General features: G+C 54.5%; 1 protein-coding gene across 1 annotated transcript in view; it reads left to right on the top strand.

Moving 5' to 3' along the window:
- Positions 1 to 5,792: 5,792 nt before the first annotated feature.
- LOC126067531 (cadherin-4) overlaps positions 5,793 to 19,181 on the top strand; it is a 709,326-nt gene continuing 695,937 nt past the window's right edge. Inside the window, exons 1-2 of the mRNA XM_049869539.1 lie at positions 5,793 to 5,911; positions 8,091 to 8,202. Of these exons, the coding sequence (XP_049725496.1) occupies positions 5,855 to 5,911; positions 8,091 to 8,202 (169 nt within the window). The 5' untranslated portion in view covers positions 5,793 to 5,854. The remainder of the gene's footprint in view (positions 5,912 to 8,090; positions 8,203 to 19,181) is intronic.

The following is a 19,181-nucleotide window of genomic DNA, read 5'->3' as shown; positions in this document are numbered from 1 at the left end:
TTCTGAGCTGCATCTCCTGCTTTAAGAGATATTCGAAGATCCAAAGTCCCAGGTCTCCCTCCTCCAGTGCCAGAGGAGTGGTGCCGCCCAGAGACCTGAACTCTCCAGGACCCGGTTCTTCCTCAAACCAGCAAGCTCCACAGCCCACTTTTGGGGCACTGTCACGGTGAGGATGTGGATCCGGGTCCAGGCAGCCTGGGTTCCTGGTCAAGTTTCAGGCTTGCTTCCTCCCTCAGTTTCTTTGGAAAATGGGTGGAGCTGTGGATGTGCCCAAGATGGAGGAGAGCTAGGCAAGAGAATGCAAGTGGGGAAGCAGCAAGCCTTAGCTGCTATGATTACGGGCGGCCTCTGGAGGCCCAGGCCCTGCGCTGCATGGAGGGGGCGAGCAGACTCCAGGCTCTCACAGGACCCAGGGACAGACACCTCGAATGTCACTCTAGGAGGCAGAGGTGAGTGTGAGGTCCTAGGTGGCCCATACCCCTGCACTGCCCCTGGAGAAAGGCAGGTGCCTTAGTCACCTGGAGTCCCTGGGTGGTGCTAACGGTTAAGTGCTCAACTACTGGCCAAAACGTTGGCAGTTCGAGCCCATTCAGAAGTGCCTCAGAAGACAGGACTAGTGATCTTCTTCCAAAAGGTTGCAGCCTTGAAAACCCTATTGAGTGGTTCTACTCTGCACACATGTGGTCGCCATGAGCTGGAATAGACTCCAAGGCAGCTGACAACAACAACAAGCTGGTGTAACACAAATACCACAAGTGGGCGGCTTTAAAGAACAGGAGGTTGTTCTCTCACAGTTCTGGAGGCTGGGAATCTGAATCAGGTTGTCAGCCATGTTGATCCCTTCCTTGCTGGTAGCCCTGAGCGTTCCTCCGCTTACAGAGATCATCACCTATCATCTGTCTCCTCCCACGTGTGTATCGCTGTCTAAGCTGCTCCAGCAGTGCCACAGAAGAAAGGCCTGGCAACTGCTTCCCTAAAGGTTACAGCCAAAAAAAACCTAGAGAGCAATTCTGCTCTGTACCACAAAGGGTCGCCATAAGTCAGAATCAGCAGCAATGGGTTTGGGTTTTTTGTTGTTGTTGTTGATGTTGATTAGCATAATAGAGAAAACTCTATTTTCCAGCAGGGCCATAATTCCAGGCACAGGGATTGGGACTTCTTTATATATTTCGGGGGACACAATTCAATCCCTAACAGCAAGGCAAGCTAGAGAGAAGAGCTAGGGTGGCAGCAGTACAGTTGGAAGACAAGAAGCTGTATCTGCTCCTGTCTGGGCTGGGCATCAAGCTCCTGGGGCGAGGCAGTGGGCACGGCTGAGGAGAGGCTAGACAGGAAGATTGGGGTTAGGATGGTGGGGCGGCGGTGGGGGGGATTTGCATCTTTCCCCTGGGTTTTCTGCAGCAGGAGAACCTAGGTATTAACCCCCCGGTGCTGAGTTGCAGTGCCCAGCCTAGAATCTCAGCCCGGCCAGGCACAGCCCGTGACCCTGGCCCACCCCCTTGCTTCTCCAGGGCTGTTTCTGTGTGTGGGGCCAGAGAAACTCTCCTCCTCCTTCCTGTGTGAGAATGACAGGAGATAGTGACCTGAAGACAGTCAGCACAGGGCCTGGCACAAGGAGACGTCAGTGAATGTTAGCGGAGGGACGGGGGCGGGGGGAAGGTGTTATGTAAAATGGAAAACAATAATAATAGCGGCCCTTCGCCCTTCGTCCCCAGTGTAACTCGGCTGGTGTAGGAGCTTTATTGGAGGTGAAGGCAGCACGCTCCTGGTATTGGGCTCTCTTCTTTTTCCCTTTTGCCTGTAAGATTGTTTTCCTCTGCTCCTTGCAGGGGGTTCTCCTGAGCCGGGCAGCAGGCCGCTCTCAGCCAGGTAGACAATACCTTGAATATCTTCACTTGTCCACAAGGCTGTTGTCATTCTGCAAACACACTTCTTGCGAACATCTTCCTTTTTTCTTTACAAGCAGCTCTTTATCTGCATTGAGGTGTGTGAAAAATCATGATAAATGGGGGGTGGGGGACAAAACAAATTAACTTCAGACAAAAAGGAGGCAGGGGACTGTGCCAGTGCAACCAGCCTTGGATTTGTGTCTGGAGATGAACCTCCAGTGAGCGGGGGGGGGGCAGAGAGGCCTATCACACTTAGCAAACGGCTGCAGCCCAGTTACGCTCTACCATTTTAAGGTGTTGAGAGGAAAGAGTCACTCACTCGCCACGCCCTCAAATGCATTTTCTTAAGAACAGCACACTTTTCTCTAGAGCTCTCCGGCTCTCCGTCTGTACTGGGAGCCGACATTGCAGCTCTTTCTCTAGGAGGCGGGGCAGTGGGAGGCGGGACCCTTCCCTCCAGGGGTGGCTAGTCTGCCTTCTCCAACTTCCTCATGCTGAGTGCCAGGCCCCAGCCCTGGAGACCTGATTCAGCAGCTCCAGGGAGGACCTAGAAAGCATCATTTTTCTCACGAAGATCGTGGAGCTGCTTATTATCTGAAAAGTAGGAGCCTTAGTGGCACAATGGTTAAGCACTCGGCTGCTAACTAAAAGGTTGGTGCTTTGAACCCGTCCAGTGGCTCCATAGGAGAAAGACTTGGTGACCTGTTCCCATAAAGACCACAGCCTAGGAAACTCTATGGGCAGTTCCACTCTGTCATTTGGGGTCACTGTGAGTCAGAACTGACTGGATGACACCCAAGAAGAACAACAGTGCCGGTGGGGTAGACCAGGGGTCCCCAGCCTGTAGTGTTCGTGCACACCAGCTGCAGAACCAAAAACCAAATCTGCTGCCTCTGGGTTGATTCTGACTCATAGCGACCCTATAGAAGCTGTGAAAAGAGAAGTTCCCAGGCCCATTTCCCCAAAGCTCCGTGTGGGTGGATCTTGCCTTGGGCCCAGGAATCTGCATTTTTCTGGCACGTCTGGTGACCCTGTGCCAGGGAGTTGAGGACCAGTGGGTGTGCATGGCGAAGAGAACGGTTTACTTCCACCTTAGGATTCAGTAGGCCTGGGGTGGGGCCTGAAACTCTGCATTTTCACCTGCGGCCGCAGCTCAGTGCTGCTGGTCTGTGGTCCGTTCTGAGAGGCTGCAGACCAGCCCTGGGAAGAATTGCTTTAAATCTGAGTGGCTGTTTTTCCCTCCTCTCTAATGTATTCTCCCAGCTTTCTTCACAGCAAGTCTGATAAACCAATGCTCTCTGCTGGACTTCTATCAGCTACTGCAGGGCTTCTGCCTGTATCCATGAGACAGTGAAGGCTGCCGAGAAAGCCTTCCTCCCTAAATATGTTCGGAAATGCCACACACTCCAGGGTCTCAGGGCCTGGGCTGGAATGCTGGCACAGCTTTGTCCTCCTGTGAGATTTTGGCCAGTCACCTCCATGCCTCCCTTGACCAAGTTGTAAAATGGAAACAATAACAGAGCCTGCTTTATGGAGTTAGCATGACTCCACACGTCCGTGTACATAAAGCTCCTACATCTGTGCCGGACACACAGTTAGCACCTGATAAGGGCTGAGGGCAGTGGTGGTGCAGTGGTAGGATTCTTGCCTTCCATGTGGGAGACCCAGGTTTGATTCCCGACGATGCATCTCAAGCACAGCCACCACCTGTCTGTCAGTGGAGGCTTTCATGTTGCTACGATGCTGAACAGACTACGACAGACTAGGAGGAAAGGCCTGGGAATCTACATCTGAAAATCAGCCAGTGAAAACCCTCTGGATTACAATGGTCCATTCCAAAACTGATCATGGGGATGGCACCAGATCATTGCGAGTGGGGTCCCCAGGAGTCAGGGGCTGACTCAGCAGCAGCTAACGACAACAGCAATGAGTTAGGATGTACCCCAATCTTGAAGCCACAATGCACTTAGCAGAATCCAGGCTCTGAGATATTTGACAGTAGAGAGCGGTGTTGACGAAGTGTTTGGACCTCAGACCCCCAACACCATTTCCCCCAAATGGGCTGAATGTCTGCACTTGTGCAGTGTCACGGCACACAGGAGAGCAAACGCTAGGTGAACATAATCCCTCTCCGAAAACCAAGTTTGTGCCCTGCTCAAGCTCCAGTGATGGGCTTTTGGGGGAAGTTGTGAAAACAGGGGGGCTGTTTTGGTGCCTAGAGACGCTTCTGTCATCACACCTTCCCACCCCCCCCCCCCAGGGACAAAGCTCCTTGAAGAGGAATGAAGCAGGAAGGATGCCTCACAGGTGTCAGCATGTGGCTGAGGCATGGGAGTTCATCTCCGTGTGGATTTAGGGAGATTTGTTCATGAACCCTCCCGGGCTGCACAGGACCTCTGACGGCATCTGAGCATAACGGTCAGCTGGTCTGACTCAGCCATTTGAATTGGTGGCCCTTCTCCCACCGGGTTGGGCATGGGATACAATGTGGGCAGGGATGGCAGGCTGGTCCAAATTTCGTGTCCTTTTTAGTAACCCCTGAGTTAGAGAAATGAAGCCTAGCCTTGTGCTCTTGGATGTAAAACTTGCCCTCTTCCTCTTGAGTTATCTGAAACCTGACTGCCTGAAGGCCAAGGCAGAGCCCTAACCATTGGACTTTCCTATCCTCAGGGTTGGAGCTGTGGGAGAGGAAGGTAGCTGGGATATTTTGCAGCTTTTCTCTTTCTCACTCCCAAGTTGACTCTGACCTTGGAGCTGAACATTTTCTCCCAATCTTCTTCCCCTCCTACGGGGCGTATTTCTTAAACCAGAACTAATGTATTCTGGACACAAGGCTCCTCCAAACTAAGACAAAGAAATTTTGAGATATCTAAGCAAACAAAACCACTTTTCTTTACATCTTCGAGCCAGAAGGGAACGTGCACAAACAAGGACTCACTTTCCAAGCTGGACATATTTTTCACTTGATGACTCCCTAAAGAAAAGCCTCCCTCCCACCCCGCCCCCCTCAGCTCAGAAATCGCCCTTGCGGAGCAAATGGGGCTGGCCCTGCCTGCCGCTGGTGTTCCTCAAGCAGTTCTCCCATCCAGGGTGCCTCTAATTTCCTTCTTGGCTTCTAACAGGATGCACTAACAGGAATTAGTACTGTCCCCAGCCCCAAGGAGCACCTCAGAGCCAGGGCCCAGGCTCAGAGCATTCTAAGGAGCCAGATGTCTGCACAGCCCGGCAGCGCTGTGACCCGAGCCTGGTCCTCGCTCTTGTCTTTGGTCATTTGATGGCCTTTCAAGATAGTGACTATCGCTCCAGAGCTGCCTGGCCATGGGTTTATGGCTCTGAGATAGGCCTGGGACAGAGGATTTAGGAAGAGGACACTCTAAAAATGAAGGACAGGGTGGACATTCCCACTCCACCCTTGACCCAGAGGGAAGCAGACTAAGAGAGCATGGCTCCCATGCATAGGGGTGCTGGGGTTTGGGTGTGAGGATTCCAGGCCCTTCTTCAGTCTTCACGCCCCCGTTTTTGTCCCCTGGGGCTTCTTCCCCAGAAGCCAGCTGCAGGCGCCCTGCCCTGGTTTGGCTGGCAGGGACGCGGGCGCGGGCGCCGCCGCGGGCCAGCGCACGCGGCCCCTTTAAGGCCTGCGCAGGCCGAGCCAAGAGCGCGGGGCCGGGCGCGGGGCGGGGCCTCCGGGCCGCCGCTTCCACCTGCAGTCGGAGCGCGGAACAGAGGCGCGGGCGGCTGCGAGGCCGGCGGACGCACCGCCGGGGGGAGCGCGCCGCCGGCCGAGTTGGCCTGGCTCCCGGAGGCGCCGGCGAGCGCAGGGCGCATCCAGGCCGGGGGCGCGGGGCCGGCGCCGTTGAGTGGCGGCGGCGATCGGAGCAGCGGCGGCGGCGATGCGAGCGGCGGCGGGGAGCGGGGTCCGGGCGCCGGGCACCGCGCGGGCGCCTGGGCGCGGCGCGGCAGGGAAGATGACCGTGGGTGCCGGCGTGCTCCTCCTGCTGCTCTCGCTCTCCGGCTCGCTCCGGGTAAGTTGCCGCCTCCCGCGCGGCCGCTCGGAAGCCTGGGCAGCTCGGGGCCGGCGCGGAGCCGGCGGGGCTGTTCGGGCTTCCCGTGACCGCACCGGGCGCCCCCGCCGCGCGCTCCGCGGCTTCCAGCCCGGCGCCCGCGCTCGCCGAAGCCGTCTGCGGTCGGCAGGAGCCCGGAGCCACCGGGCAGCGAGGAGTGGCGGTGCGGAGCGTAGAGAGAGGGTGGGTAGAGACCCGCGCTCTCTGCCCGCAGCGCGACCCGCCGCGCATCTCGCAGCCGCCCCATGCCCGCGGCCGTTGCCCAGGGCTCGGCTCGCCGCGCGGGGGTAAGCTGCTGGCTGGCGGAGTCGGCGCGCCCTCCATCGCCCGGGAGCTGCGCGCCTCTGGAGTTGGCGAGTCCGGCCCGGGCTAGGGATGAGGGCGCGGAGAGCCAGGCAGGAGCGGCTGGGGGGTCGGGCGTTGGAGGGGGGGGCCGGTCCGGCGGCTGCTGCCCGGGGCTGGGGTCCGCGGCGCTGCGCCGCTTCACTCCCCTAGTGCCAACAGGGGCCGTCGCTGCGGGTGGGCAGCGGATGCGGATCGTGGGGCACCCTGGCGCCGAGAACCCCGCGGCGTGGGCCGGAGTCAGAGTGCGTGGGGGACCCTGGGCTCGGAGAGCTGCCGGGGGAGTCGGCACAGTGCGGGCGCGGGCCGGGTTGCGCCCAAGAGCTCGGGCCAGTGCCCGCCCTCTGCCTGCGGAGCCCCTGAGCTGCGTCGGAGCGCGTCTCTGTGCCTCGCGTGGTGTAGGGCCCGCGAAGGCACAGTGCAGGCGGCTCCTGAGCGCCGTTGGGCGGAGGCGGAGGGACGTCAGGAGTTGCAGGCACCCCCTCTCGTGGTCGATTGGCCTCGCTGCCTCCTCCCGGGCGCGAGGTGGAAACCTCGTAAATAAAAAGTGTCCGCGCCTGCCGCTGCGAGGCCGCGGGGCGCCAGGTGCCCAGAGCGCACACCCCGGAGCGGCCGAAACTTTCGTGCTGAGTGGAGCCTCCCCCCGGGCTTTGGGGCTGTTTGGAGCTTCGTTCCCGGACCTAAGCCACGGTCGGGAGCTTGTCTCTCAGCCTGACTCCGGGCCCCGCGCTCCCTCCTCTTGGGGCTTTGGGTGGAGGGCGCCTGCGCCTCGGCTGGTATCCGGGGCCAAATCCACGGTCTCCAGAGCCCAAGCCAGGCGGGCAGCGCGCTGGGCTGGAGCAGGCGGCGGCGGGCAGGTGCACTCGCTCGGCTCCCGTGGGCTGGCTTCCCTGGTACAGATGCTGCTTCTCCCTCCACCCACACCCCCTCGCCTTTGCGCCCACTTCCCGCAGGCAGAGAGGGGGCCGTCAGCCCACGTCTCGGCCTCTCCGCCCCTGCCCTCCCTATGCCATCGGCGCTGGACTTCCTGGCTGGGCAGGAAAGCTAGAGAGCTCCGAGGGCAAGAGGAGGCTGCGCACCCTCTTCGCCAGCTAGTGAGCGCTGGCCTGATTGGGCTGGAGATGGGGGCTCCAGGGTGGACAAGTGTTCAAGGAATGGGGGGGAGTGGAGTATGGAGCGGAGCGGTCCTCCTTAACCCCTGCTGCCCTGCAGCCCCCGGAGCTGGTCTCTGCCCAGCCCTAAGCTGAGTCTTTGGAGAGTCGCCTTTGTCGCACTCCTCCCCCTCCCCCCTCCCCTGAGCTGCAGAGAAGAGACTTAAGAATCCCCCCCCCAATCCACCTCACCCAAGGGCATCAGGGCCCAAAGGGTGAACTGGAGCTGCCAACAGACCAGGCTACACAGCGCCCTTCCCCCACTCTGGCTCTGGCCAAGGGAGCCCAGAGTCCTTCACTGGCTTCAGTGGTGGAAGCGGGGCTACCCTGCCTGCTGCCTTTTGGACACTCTTCTGTCCTCCCCTGCTGCCTGATGCCAATAAGGCTGGCAGGCTCCTGCCCGACTGTCAGCCTGCCCTTCACTGTCCACAGCATGTCCCTCCATCGGCCCCACGGGAAGGTGATTCCAGTCTGGGAATGCCACTTCACGTCCCTGAGCCCCAGAAAGAGAGAGGCAGTTGTCGGGGTGGGCGCTGTGGCTGTGTTCCCGCATGGTGAGGCCTTGCACACAGCAGACCGTCAGTAAGTGACAGCTGGCTCAGTTTCTGTGAACTTAATTCTGTTTACCCCCTTCTTTCTGTTCTCAGGCCCACAATGGGGATCTTACTGCCAGAGAGACCTGCAAGGCTGGGTTCTCAGAAGAAGACTACACAGCGTTGATCTCCCAGAATGTTCTGGAAGGAGAGAAGCTACTCAAAGGTAGGGGGGCTGTGTGTGGGGGAGGGGGTGGTGGAGTGAATTCACAGCCTGCTCCGGATTGGGAAGAATGTTCAGACTCCAGAGCCAAGGCTTAGCTGGGCTCTACCGAAGGGGTCTGTGAGGACAGGAGGTGCACGTTGGCCGACCTAGAAGGCGTTTTGCTTCACAGGTGAATGATTCAGAATCCTGTCAGTTTTGCGTGAGGTGAATCATTTCCTGGGCAACAAATTGGAATTCAAATGTAACGTCACCCAAATAACGTGGAGAGAGACTGGCTTACCAAGTATTTTTATGTATGAAATTCTGGATCCCTCAATTATTCCTGCTTTGAGATGCGCGCTAAGGCAGACGATGTTGTTGGAAATGCAGTAAATAAGCCCACAGACGTTCTGTTCACAAACATGGCATTCGGTTTCATTCCTGCCCCGCTGACAACAGGAAAACACACGTGCGGAAGGGAGCCACCGATTAGCTTGATGGTAATTGCAGGATTATACCCACATCCGAGATGGGGGCCTGGGAGACGGTTTCAGAACGCTATTGACAACAGATCACCCTGGGTATTGATCTGTTTCCCTTTCAAGACAAACTCATTAAACTTTATATGTGCATGGGAGGAGAAATACGTCAGTTTTTCCTTTGCTGAGGTTTCAAAGTCGACCGCTAACACCTTCTCTGCACTGGTTCCCCAGAAGTGGCAGCCTTTGCAGGAATTTCAAAGCCGTGGAGGGAGCGGACTTTAAATAAAGTATCAAAGCTAAATTCCAGCATTCTTGGCTGCATAATCTGCGGGCTGCTGACTTTTCCCAAGGTCTGTTCTCCACTCTCAGCACTTCGTGAGGGATGGGGGTAGGGTTTTCCCTCCAGAACTGACAGCCTTTCGGGGTGTGTGCCTGTGAGTGTGCATGCATACGTGTGTGTATACATGTACATGCACACATACGTGTGTGCATACATGCACATGTGCCTGAATGTGTGCGTACATGTATGCCCTGTGGTGCACATGTATGCATGCCTACAGATGTGTGCACACGTGCATATGCATGAATGCACACGTGTGCATGCACTGTATGCACATGTACACACGTGTGTGTGCACACATACAGGTGTGTGCACGCATGTGTGTAAACGTGTACAGGTGTGTGTATGCTCATACATTCCCGGAGTGACATCCCTTTTTGCAGCCTCACCCTTTGAGACACAGTGTGTTGACTCGTTTGTTTCCGGCTACGCGAGTCATACTTCCTATTCTACACTGACTCCAGCCCCCCTTACTTAGTTATCTGTGTTGACTGCTGAAGCAGCTGTGGGCTGGTATTGACTCTCTCATTCATCACACACACACACACACACACACACACACACACACACAAATCTAGGCAGTTGGCCTGGAAGCAGAATGAATACACCTGTGAATACCGTATGAGCTGGCACAGATGGTGACGTTCTCAAAAGGTACTCCAGGACCTGCACCGTTAGGTCTTTTTCGGGGTGAGGGGATAGGGGCCAACCACAGTCCTTGGGCTGCTGGGATACCTGCATGTCTCAGAGGCATCTGGGGGTGGGAAGTCTCCAGTGCAGGATGGCTGTGGGCCTATCTTGAACTATCCGCTGTCCTTCTGAGGTTGGCCTCTGCATCTGTTGCAGGGATGTTAAACTTGTCATATCTGGGGACATCCATTTCACTCTGGGATTTAAGGAAAAAAAGCCCTCTACTTTAGTAATAACCTATATTGCCTGCTACAGAATAGAATGGAAACCTACCTGCTTTTTATGATATCACGTGAGGTCACCAAGCAGCGCCTCTTTTCTGGGTGGTGCGCTGGATGGGCTGCCCTGCTGTCTCGTAGGTCAGGGTTAATCTTCACGCTGCTCTGGGCCCCATGTGGGGAGCTTCCAGAGACACCTCAATCGCTGGCCCGATGCTGGCCTGGCCCGTGGGGGACAGAGGTGAACTCAGGCTGGCTCAGTTGGAGAGGTGTGCTCATTCTTTGAGCACATATTTGTACCTGAGATAAGGATCAGCCTGCCCTGACTTGGGGGAGAATTTCTGTGTGTCTCCAAGCCCCAGGGAACGCTGAGTCCTGTCAGCCGCTGGGTGGACTGTGCTCGTGTTGCTTCTCCAGTGCCTGGCTGTGCCCCCTACTGCTGTCCTCTTCCGCTGGCTCCTCTCCCCACGCCCCCCGCCCCGCCTCCCTGCTTCCTCTTCCTAATTGTGGTAAACTATACATACATGACAATGTTTGCCACTGTAACCATTTTACCGTCTACAGTTTAGTGGCATTAATTGCATTGCTGTGCAACCCACCACCACTATTTCCAAAATGTTCTCATCGCCCGAGTCAAACTCTGTGCCCCTGGTGACCATAATAAACCTGGGTCTCTATGCATTTGCCAGCCTAGACACTTCATCTAAGTGGTGTCATCCAATATTTGTCCTTTTGTGCCTGAATTCTTTCACTTAGCATCCTATTTTCGTGGTTTTAGTCTGTATTAGAACTTCATTTTTCCTTTTCTTGTGGCTGCATTGTATTCCATTGCCTGGGAGCACTGCGTTTTGCGTCTCCATCCATCTGCCCGATGGACACCAGGTTGTCTCCACCTTTTGGCGCTTGTGAATAATGCTGCAGTGAACGTTGCTGTGCACGTACCTGAGTCCCCGCTTTCAAGTCCTTTGGGTGTCTCCCTAGGAGTGGAATTGCTGGCCATGTGATAATTCTGTGTTAAACATTTTAAGGAACCGTTGATCTGTTTTTTCTGGCTCTTCTTAACGTGTGGAATTTCAGGAACAAAGAGGCATTTTCATATCTTAGAAATAATTTTTATGCATTTAGAGGTGAACGCTGAGGCTGCCTTACACTCGAGCCAGGGCAGGTAAAAACCTCTTTTTGTGTAGAAAACTTTGCAGCCGCCAGTCCATACTGAGTCTACGTCATGTGTCAAAAATAAATAAGAAGCTCAATGTTTCTGTTATTCCGGAAGGAATCAATTTAAATAGATAATGACTACTTGTAATCGAGTTATTCCAACGGAGAGAGCTTCACCTTAATTTGACAAGCGCAGCTTCACCAAGCCACCGTTTGACTAAGTGCGCCTTGAGCTATTAACGACTGCTTTGTGGCTTCTTCGCCTGAGTCGCCTGAGTCAGTGTACCAGCAGCCCTCCAACATCCAGATTCCGGCAGGAGCGATTTGTTACACAGTAATTAACTTGTTTATGATACATGGATGGAAGAAATGTCGTGGGATTTTGTTTTATGTCTAAATGAAAAGCATTCGCATTCTAGAAATTTCATGCTAATTAGGCTTAAAATAGTTTCCTCCAATAGGGGAGCAAATACGGAGTATTTATTGCGAACCTTTTGAAAAGTGGAGCTGCCCAGTATGGAAACCTGAGGGCTCGTGGGCTGATCTGTAGCATTCCTGGATACCCTCCTGAGCTGATTTGGGGCGTTCCTGGATACCCTCCTGGGCTGATTTGGGGCGTTCCTGGATACCCTCCTGGGCTGATTTTGGGGCGTTCCTGGATACCCTCCTGCGCTGATTTGGGGCGTTCCTGGATACCCTCCTGGGCTGATTTGTTGTGTTCCTGGATACCCTCCTGGGCTGATTTGGGGCGTTCCTGGATACCCTCCTGGGCTGATTTGTTGTGTTCCTGGATACCCTCCTGGGCTGATTTGGGGCGTTCCTGGATACCCTCCTGGGCTGATTTGTTGTGTTCCTGGATACCCTCCTGGGCTGATTTGGGGCGCTCCTGGATACCCTCCATGTGTGTCTCCATCTGAGCTTTTACTGGTGAACGCTAGAATGTAACTGCACCTACTCTTAGGCTGTAGTTTTGTTTTTAGGGTAATTCACTTCTGGCCATGATCACTGGCATGTGGCATTATCGAATATGGGGTGATGAGCCGTTTTCTGTGGGCTAAAACGGCACGTTCACAAAGCCAGAGTTTAGTCTGGGACAGTTGCTAAGCTGATGTCTCTTTCTCAGCTTTGTTAATAATTGATGGTCAGCCTCACTGGAGGCTGCAGCCCAGGCCATGGCCTGCATTACTTGCCTGCAGGTGGTGGGTCAGGGAAACCCAGGACCAGGCTGCTGTGGAAAGCCGGTCAGGGCGGGAGAGTTACAGGCGGTGTAGTGTGAACTTATGGCTCCTGGGCCATTATCTCCCCTTGGTCTTGGAGACTAGGGTGGCAGGTGAATAGAAAAGTGGTGTCATGGGGCAAGGAGGAGGTGGGGCGGGTCTGGACAGTGTCCCAGGAAAGCGGGAGTACTTTGAGTTCAAATAATGTAGAAAGCTTTGCTCACGATGATTCAGCGAGACCTCCTCAGCAAAGCCTTTCCTCTTCCCTGTCACCCAGTTAGTTTAGAGCTATCTTGTGTACCCTAATACCACCCTCTGCTTCCTCATGGGAGGATTTGCATGTTTGTTCAGTCATCTCTTAGTTAAACTGGAAGATTCACGAGAGAAGCAGCCCCCTCACTCTTGTTTACCTTTTTATGTCATTCTGGAGTGTTCTTGGCCAACAGAGTAAAACCCAGTGAACAGAATCTTAAATGAACAGGGGATAATTTTTCTCACATGACAACGAGGGCTGGAGCAGCAGCTCAGTGACACCATTGTGTGACTTGTCTTCCTTATTCTTGCCATTCTATCATCTTTAGTTTGTCAGTTGATTGCCTCGTGGTTGCAGACTTGCTGCTGTGGTTCCAGGCATTGCATCTGACTTTAGAGCAGGAAGAAGGTAGGAAAGAATGCTTTCTTAGAACCCTTGCAGAAGGTCTCATAGGATAGAACTGGAGCACATGCCCTTCCTAGCTTCAGGTGGAGGCGGAGGGAAGCTATGAAAGAATTACATTGTCATGTCGACCTGAGGCCCATCTTGGCCCGTCACCTGGGAGATGAGGAAATTGCCATTGGAACAGAAGTGGGGCTCTGCTTGAGGAAGGAAGAAGGGTGGCTAGGTAGACAACTGCCAGCATCTGCCACACCACGTTTCCTCAGTATCCAGCAGCGTGTCTGAAGCAGAGTGGACAGGCAGTAAATTGTTGAGTGAATGAACATGAATGACACATTTCCGTACCAAGGCACACAGAGAGCTGGTTGAGGAGAGGTCAAACACAGGTTCTGAACTCGGCATCCCAGCATTTGCCTTGGTGGGGTGGGCATGGCTAGAAGCACTGTTCTCTCGTCTTTGCAGGTGAGTTGAGACCACCTCTTTACCCATGTGTTGGCTGGACCTCTCAGTGTAGACAGGAGCTGGCCAGGGTAGAGGTTGTCCCTGGATGTATGGGCAAGATCAGCAGGCTTCCTGCATCGTGTGTAGCCCGCGGGATGGGTGCGATCAGTATTAGTCGAGCGCAGTAATGAATAAGCAAGAAAATGCTGACACTGTTCGTGTTCCTGAGGCCCCTTGTTAACGGGCAGCAGGGTGGGGACTGCTGTGAGTGTTGTGAGTGCTCAGATGAATGATAAGCCAACCACGCACGCTTAGAATTACCACACTGCATGTTACCTTACAACATCCGTCCTCTCCTTCTGCCTTCCTAACGACCTGTCTGTGCTCATCCTTTTGGGCAGTGTGCTTAGTTTAAAACACGCTCCAGATTCACTTGTACCGGGTGCCTGCGTGGACCGATTCTGGTTGCGGGGATGGAATGGATGTCTGTTACTAGGCGAACTTCTGGGAAAGCCATATGTGTGTGTGTGTGTGTGTGTGTGTGTGTGTATAGACACATGTATCTATCTATATATATTTTTTTCCCTGATAAGGAGGAACAGACTCATCTAGCCATGCTCCTGCCCTTTTCCTTTACCTCTTCTTCCTCCCTGGAATGCAGACGCAATGTCTGGGGGTGCAGCTGCCGCCTTGTGACTATGGGGATGGTGAAGCGGGATCTAGATCCTAGTTAGCATCTTTGAACAGCTACAGAGCCCTGAATTTGAGGCCCCCTGAAAGGTGAGACAAACAAGGTGAAAACACCACAGGTGAGTTGGTCATCAGGTATAGCCAGATATAGCCACTGACTTATGGAAGGTGAGTGCCAGGCACATAAGTGCGTTCTGTCTTTCCCCCTGGAAGTCAGAGCATGTTTTGTCCTCTGCCCTGAGCCTAGGTTTGCAGGCTCATTGGCCGGCCCATCCTTTGTCCTTGGAGCCTGCTTACCGGCCCTTTGCTCCTTTGGACAGCGCCCCTGCCCAGCACAGAGAACCACGTAGAACAGGGCATGTGGGCACTCAGTATTGTTGAGTGAATGAAATGAACGGTTGCCATTCCAGACTCTCCCCTGTGGGCAGGATATGAGCGGAACAGTAAATACATTAAGCCAGGGTTATCTACCAGAACTAACTGTCAGAGAAAGCAAAATTGCCCTGGACCTCACAGTGACCTCTGCCGAGAAGCCGGGTCAGGCTCCAGGGCTCCGTCTTGCCTGCAGTAGCAGTGGGTCCGTGAACCCTGGTCCCGACCACAAAGCAGAGGCACAGTCAGGTTGAGCAGGACCCAAACCCCCTGGGCGACTAGACTCACTTGGAGCCAGGACTCTCAACTCTTGCAGCCCGGGGACACCTCTCTCTGAGCACCCAGAGCTCCGGCACATTCTGCCGAGGCCAGGTCATGTGTCCTCCACAAGTGAGGCTGGAACACGTAGTGGAGGACACCAGCTCTGTTGCTGCCTTCAGGGCCAGTACCTGCCTTGCCTGGGGGCCTGTGCTGTTTGGGGTTTCTAAGCAGCCTCCCCTGCCATAATTTCCCAGCTGCCTAGAAAGAAGAGAAGGTCCCTAGGTGGCGCAAATGGTTTGCACTCAACTGCTAACCTGAAGGTTGGTGCTTAAAACCTACCCAGCAGTGCCGTGGAAGAAGTCTGGTGATCTGCTTCCACTAAGTTTACAGCCAAGAAAATCCTGTGGAGCGCAGTTCTACTCTGTAACACATGGGGCCACCGTGAGTCAGAATCGAGTGGACAGCCACTAATCACGACACAGTAAAGGGGCGTAGAAAGGGACGTTTGTACAGCTACATGGTGGCTTCTGTCATGTAACTGGTAAGAAAGGTGCAGTGGCCCAGCATGACACCCCTGCACTGGAGGTTGTCCTCAGACCACGGTTCACACCAGCGCAGCCTTTGGTGGTTGTTCGCTGCCGGCACATAGGCCCCCGACTCATGGTGACCCCATGGCCAACGGAACAAAACGCTGCCCAATCCTGCACCATCCGTGATAGGTTGTGGATCACACCATTGTGATCCATGGCGTTGTCACTGACTGATTTGCAGAAGCAGATCACCAGGCCTTTCCTCCTAGTCCATCTTATTCTGTAATCTCTGCTGGAACCTGTTCAGCATCACAGCAACACACAAGCCTCCACTGACAGACAGGTAGTGGTGGCATGTAAGGTGCACTGGCCAGGAATCGAACCCGGGTCTCCTGCATGGAAGACAAGAGTTCTACCACTGACCCACCACTACCCCCAATGCCACGGTTAAAAACAAAAACACAGCAAAGGGACTGTGGTCAGTTCCACCTCCGCTGCCCTCCGTGTGTTTGGCTGCGTCACAGGCCCGTGAGGCAGGCACAGTTCTCGTGGCCATTTTACAGGTGGGCACACTGAGGCTCAAGGAGGGTCTGACAGTTCCCCAAGGCCACTCGGTTCCCAAGTCATCCATGGATCAGGATCCCCGCCCTGCCACCTCCTCGCTGCTGAAGGCAGTGCCGCACCACTTACAGAAACGTGGACCTCTGAAGTGGCCGGCACTTGCGGCTTAATGATTAATTAAAATCCTACATTTTCAGAAGTATGTGTTTTAATTGAGTGCTAAGATGAGGAATGTGAGATTTTGTGTAATGATAATATTGTGATGACATTAAGTTCTGGCCTGGCAACGTGCCAGGCCTGTGTTTAATCCCCACAGAAGCCCTCCCAGGAGCTGGAACGGTTCCCATGTTACGGATCTGGGACTAAGGACTGGCGGGGTCGAGCGGTGGCCGCTGCGGGTGACCTTGGTTCTGTGTCACCTCTTGTGTAGACTCGCACATCAGCTCCTTCGGGTCTCCCACATGACTTAAAGAAGTTGTTTTTTAGGGTGCTAAAGTTATGTGGACATGGGCGGACACCCCAGAGATTCAGGGCTGCAGTCATAAAATCAACGGTTACCCAGCAAGCAGACGTGCTAATTGTTTCTCATCTTGGACGCTTGCAATAAACGGAGACTCAGGGTATCCAGAGTGCTTCGTGAGATGAAGCTGCCGCATCTGGGCTGATGGCAAGGTCCAGGCTCTGGGGACACCTGGGTTTGTACAACTGGCCTGAGATGAGGAGGACAGTGGTCCCTGGTGTCAACTGGAGTCTTCTGACCCAAGCTTGTAGCGAAGGGCCCAGAGCAGTGCTTGCACCAGGCTCTCAGCCTATGCTAGTGTTGGGGATACAGCACAGAGAATCACCCCAGTGAAGGGCCAGCCAGCTCCAGAAGCTGAGAACATTCCATCCGAGTTTGGTTTAGGCATAGTACCAGCTCTGAAGCTGTTCACACCGTGACACAGGGCATTGGGGGCACTCACGGGGCCTAGGGTTCTGGAACAAGAGGACAGCCAGCTGGCTGTGGTCAGAAGGCAGCCCCCCCGACACCATCCCTCCAGGGCCCGTGGGTGAGAGTTGTCCTCATGTCTATGCATGGGGGCTCCCTGCCTGCGCCTGCAGTCCTGGGGTTTGCAGGGCCTCCTGGCAGGTCAGGGGGCACAGCTTTAAAATCTGAAAATGAGGTGCTCCTCAGAGTGTGTGCATCATCCCCCGGCCCCACCAGACCGTGTCACACACTCCCCTGAAGCCCGTGTACCTGTCCTCCCCGGGCTGGCGGGCAGGTGGCTGCTCTGCGCACCGAGTGTGTGGCCACGCAGGGGGACTGGTGGATGTTTGGATTTCAGAACTAGCTGGGGAGATGTGCAACTTGTTTGTTTCAGAAATAGTGATTTTCTAATTGTACCCTGCAGGGTTCTTTTTTTTCACAATGGAATTTGCACACAAGGTTAAACAAAATGTATTTGGTGCAGTTACCCTGTGTTGTTTGCCTCACAAGGTTGATTTCACATGTGGACACGTTGTGAATTTGCTGAGGTGGCAAACGCAGGTGGGTTAAGATGAAGGGAAGGGCCTTCCCCTCCCCACTTCTTTCCCTCCTTCCCCCTCCCCACCCTGTTCCTCTGTGTCTTTCTGTATCTCTCTCTGCCTCTCTCTCTGCCTTTCTATCTCTGTCTCTTTGTCTCTCCCTGTTTCTCTATGTCTCTTTCTGTTTCTCTATCTCTCTGTCTCTTACTTTCTTTGAGTGTGGTTAAGTAGATGCCAAAACTAATCACAAGCTGAGAGAGAGCAAAGTAGCATTTCTCTTTTCAAAGAAAGTGCCTATTCTTCTGACTTTCTGAAGTAACGGTTTTTCTTCTCAGTGAATTCCACCATTAAAAAAGGAAACACTGTGAGGCTAGTTAAGTTTCTCTCTGCCCAGGTGATGAAGTTCTCTGTGTAGGCCCTTATAAAACCTCGTGGCATTTGCCAGTTGTTTGAATGCCCAGAGGGGGCGTGTGGTCTGTTGCTGGTGGGCTGTTAAAATTGTTTGCCCTCTGTCAAAAGGCTCAGAATGTTGGTGGCTGGTTGCCCAGCCTCTGTCCAATCCTGCTGACCTCAGGTCCTGCCCAGGCTGGTGCCATCCCCATCGGCTGTGTATCTTCCCCTGTGGTTCTTAAACAAACAAGCAACAACAACAAAACAAAATGCCGTTGACTTGGCCCAACTCACAGTGACCCCATGTGTGCCAGAGTAGAACTGTGCTTCACAGGGTTTTCAATGGCTGACTTTTTGGAACATGCGCCACTGCTAACTGAAAGGCTGGATATTCAGATCTACCCCAGAGGTTCCTCAGAAGACAGGCCTGGTGATCTGTATCCAAAAAATCAGCCGCTGCAAACCCTACGAGCACAGTTCTACTCTGACACATGTGGGGCCACTGTGAGCTGGGCTGGGCTTGGTTTTTGGTGTCGGTGATGACGTTGGGCTGCACTGGATGACCCAGGACGATCTCCCCATTTCAAGGTCCTTACTTCATTGCACTGCAAAGTCTCCTTTGCTGAGTAAGGTGGCATAGTCACGGGCTCTGTGATTAGGACATGGGTGCCTTTGAGGGCGCCATTTCTGCTGCCCACAGGCATGTCTGATGATGACATGAAGGCCACGTGGGTCTGAACGGCATTTGCTTCTTGTCTCCACTTGGTGAGAACGGCTCAGCAGGCACAGTGCTGGGCACTTCATCAGCGCTTGTAGTACCGTCTGAGGTTCGTGATGTGCCCCCATTTTACTGTTGAGGAAACTGAGCCACAGAGCAACTGAGTAACCTGATCTCCGTCACCAACTAGGGAGGCCCCCGATTCAGCGCTCTGGCCCTCAGCTATGCCCCACGCGGCTCTCTCACCCAATCCAACCCCCTCCTCTCTGGAGCCCCCCACCCACCAGGAGAGTCACCCCTCTATCCCTGTCCACAGGGAGGGCTCAGATTGGTCGGCAGTGGGAAGTGTGAGCCGCGGCTGGAAGGCTCCAGCAGCTTTTGACCGGCTGTGTTTGGATTCACTGCTTTCTTGCTGGGGATTTAGAAGGATTAAGGGAAACCTGAAGTGACAGATAATCGTCCACAGGGCTGTGAGTGCCCCCACGCCTTGCCAGTGGGAGGAGGGTCCTCGTGTGGAGGGAGGTGCTGACCGATTCTCGAGGGGCAGTGGGCAGGAGCTGTAGGGGTGGAAGGCCTTCTTGTCCTTTGAGTGGCCGCATCTCCACCTGGAATACAGTTTAAGGAACCCCAGCAGCAGGGGTGGGTGTGGACAGTGTCCTCCGGACAGATAACCTGATGTCCGGCCTCCGAGCAGGTGGACAAAGGGTCTGTGCTTCTAGGGCACCTCCCAGGAGTGGTGTGTGTCCCATGTGCAGAGATGTCGGGTTTTTT

The sequence above is a fragment of the Elephas maximus genome, chromosome 25, assembly GCF_024166365.1.
Source record: "Elephas maximus indicus isolate mEleMax1 chromosome 25, mEleMax1 primary haplotype, whole genome shotgun sequence".
Classification (NCBI taxonomy): Eukaryota; Metazoa; Chordata; class Mammalia; order Proboscidea; family Elephantidae; genus Elephas; species Elephas maximus.
This window is presented reverse-complemented; position numbering and strand designations above follow the sequence as displayed.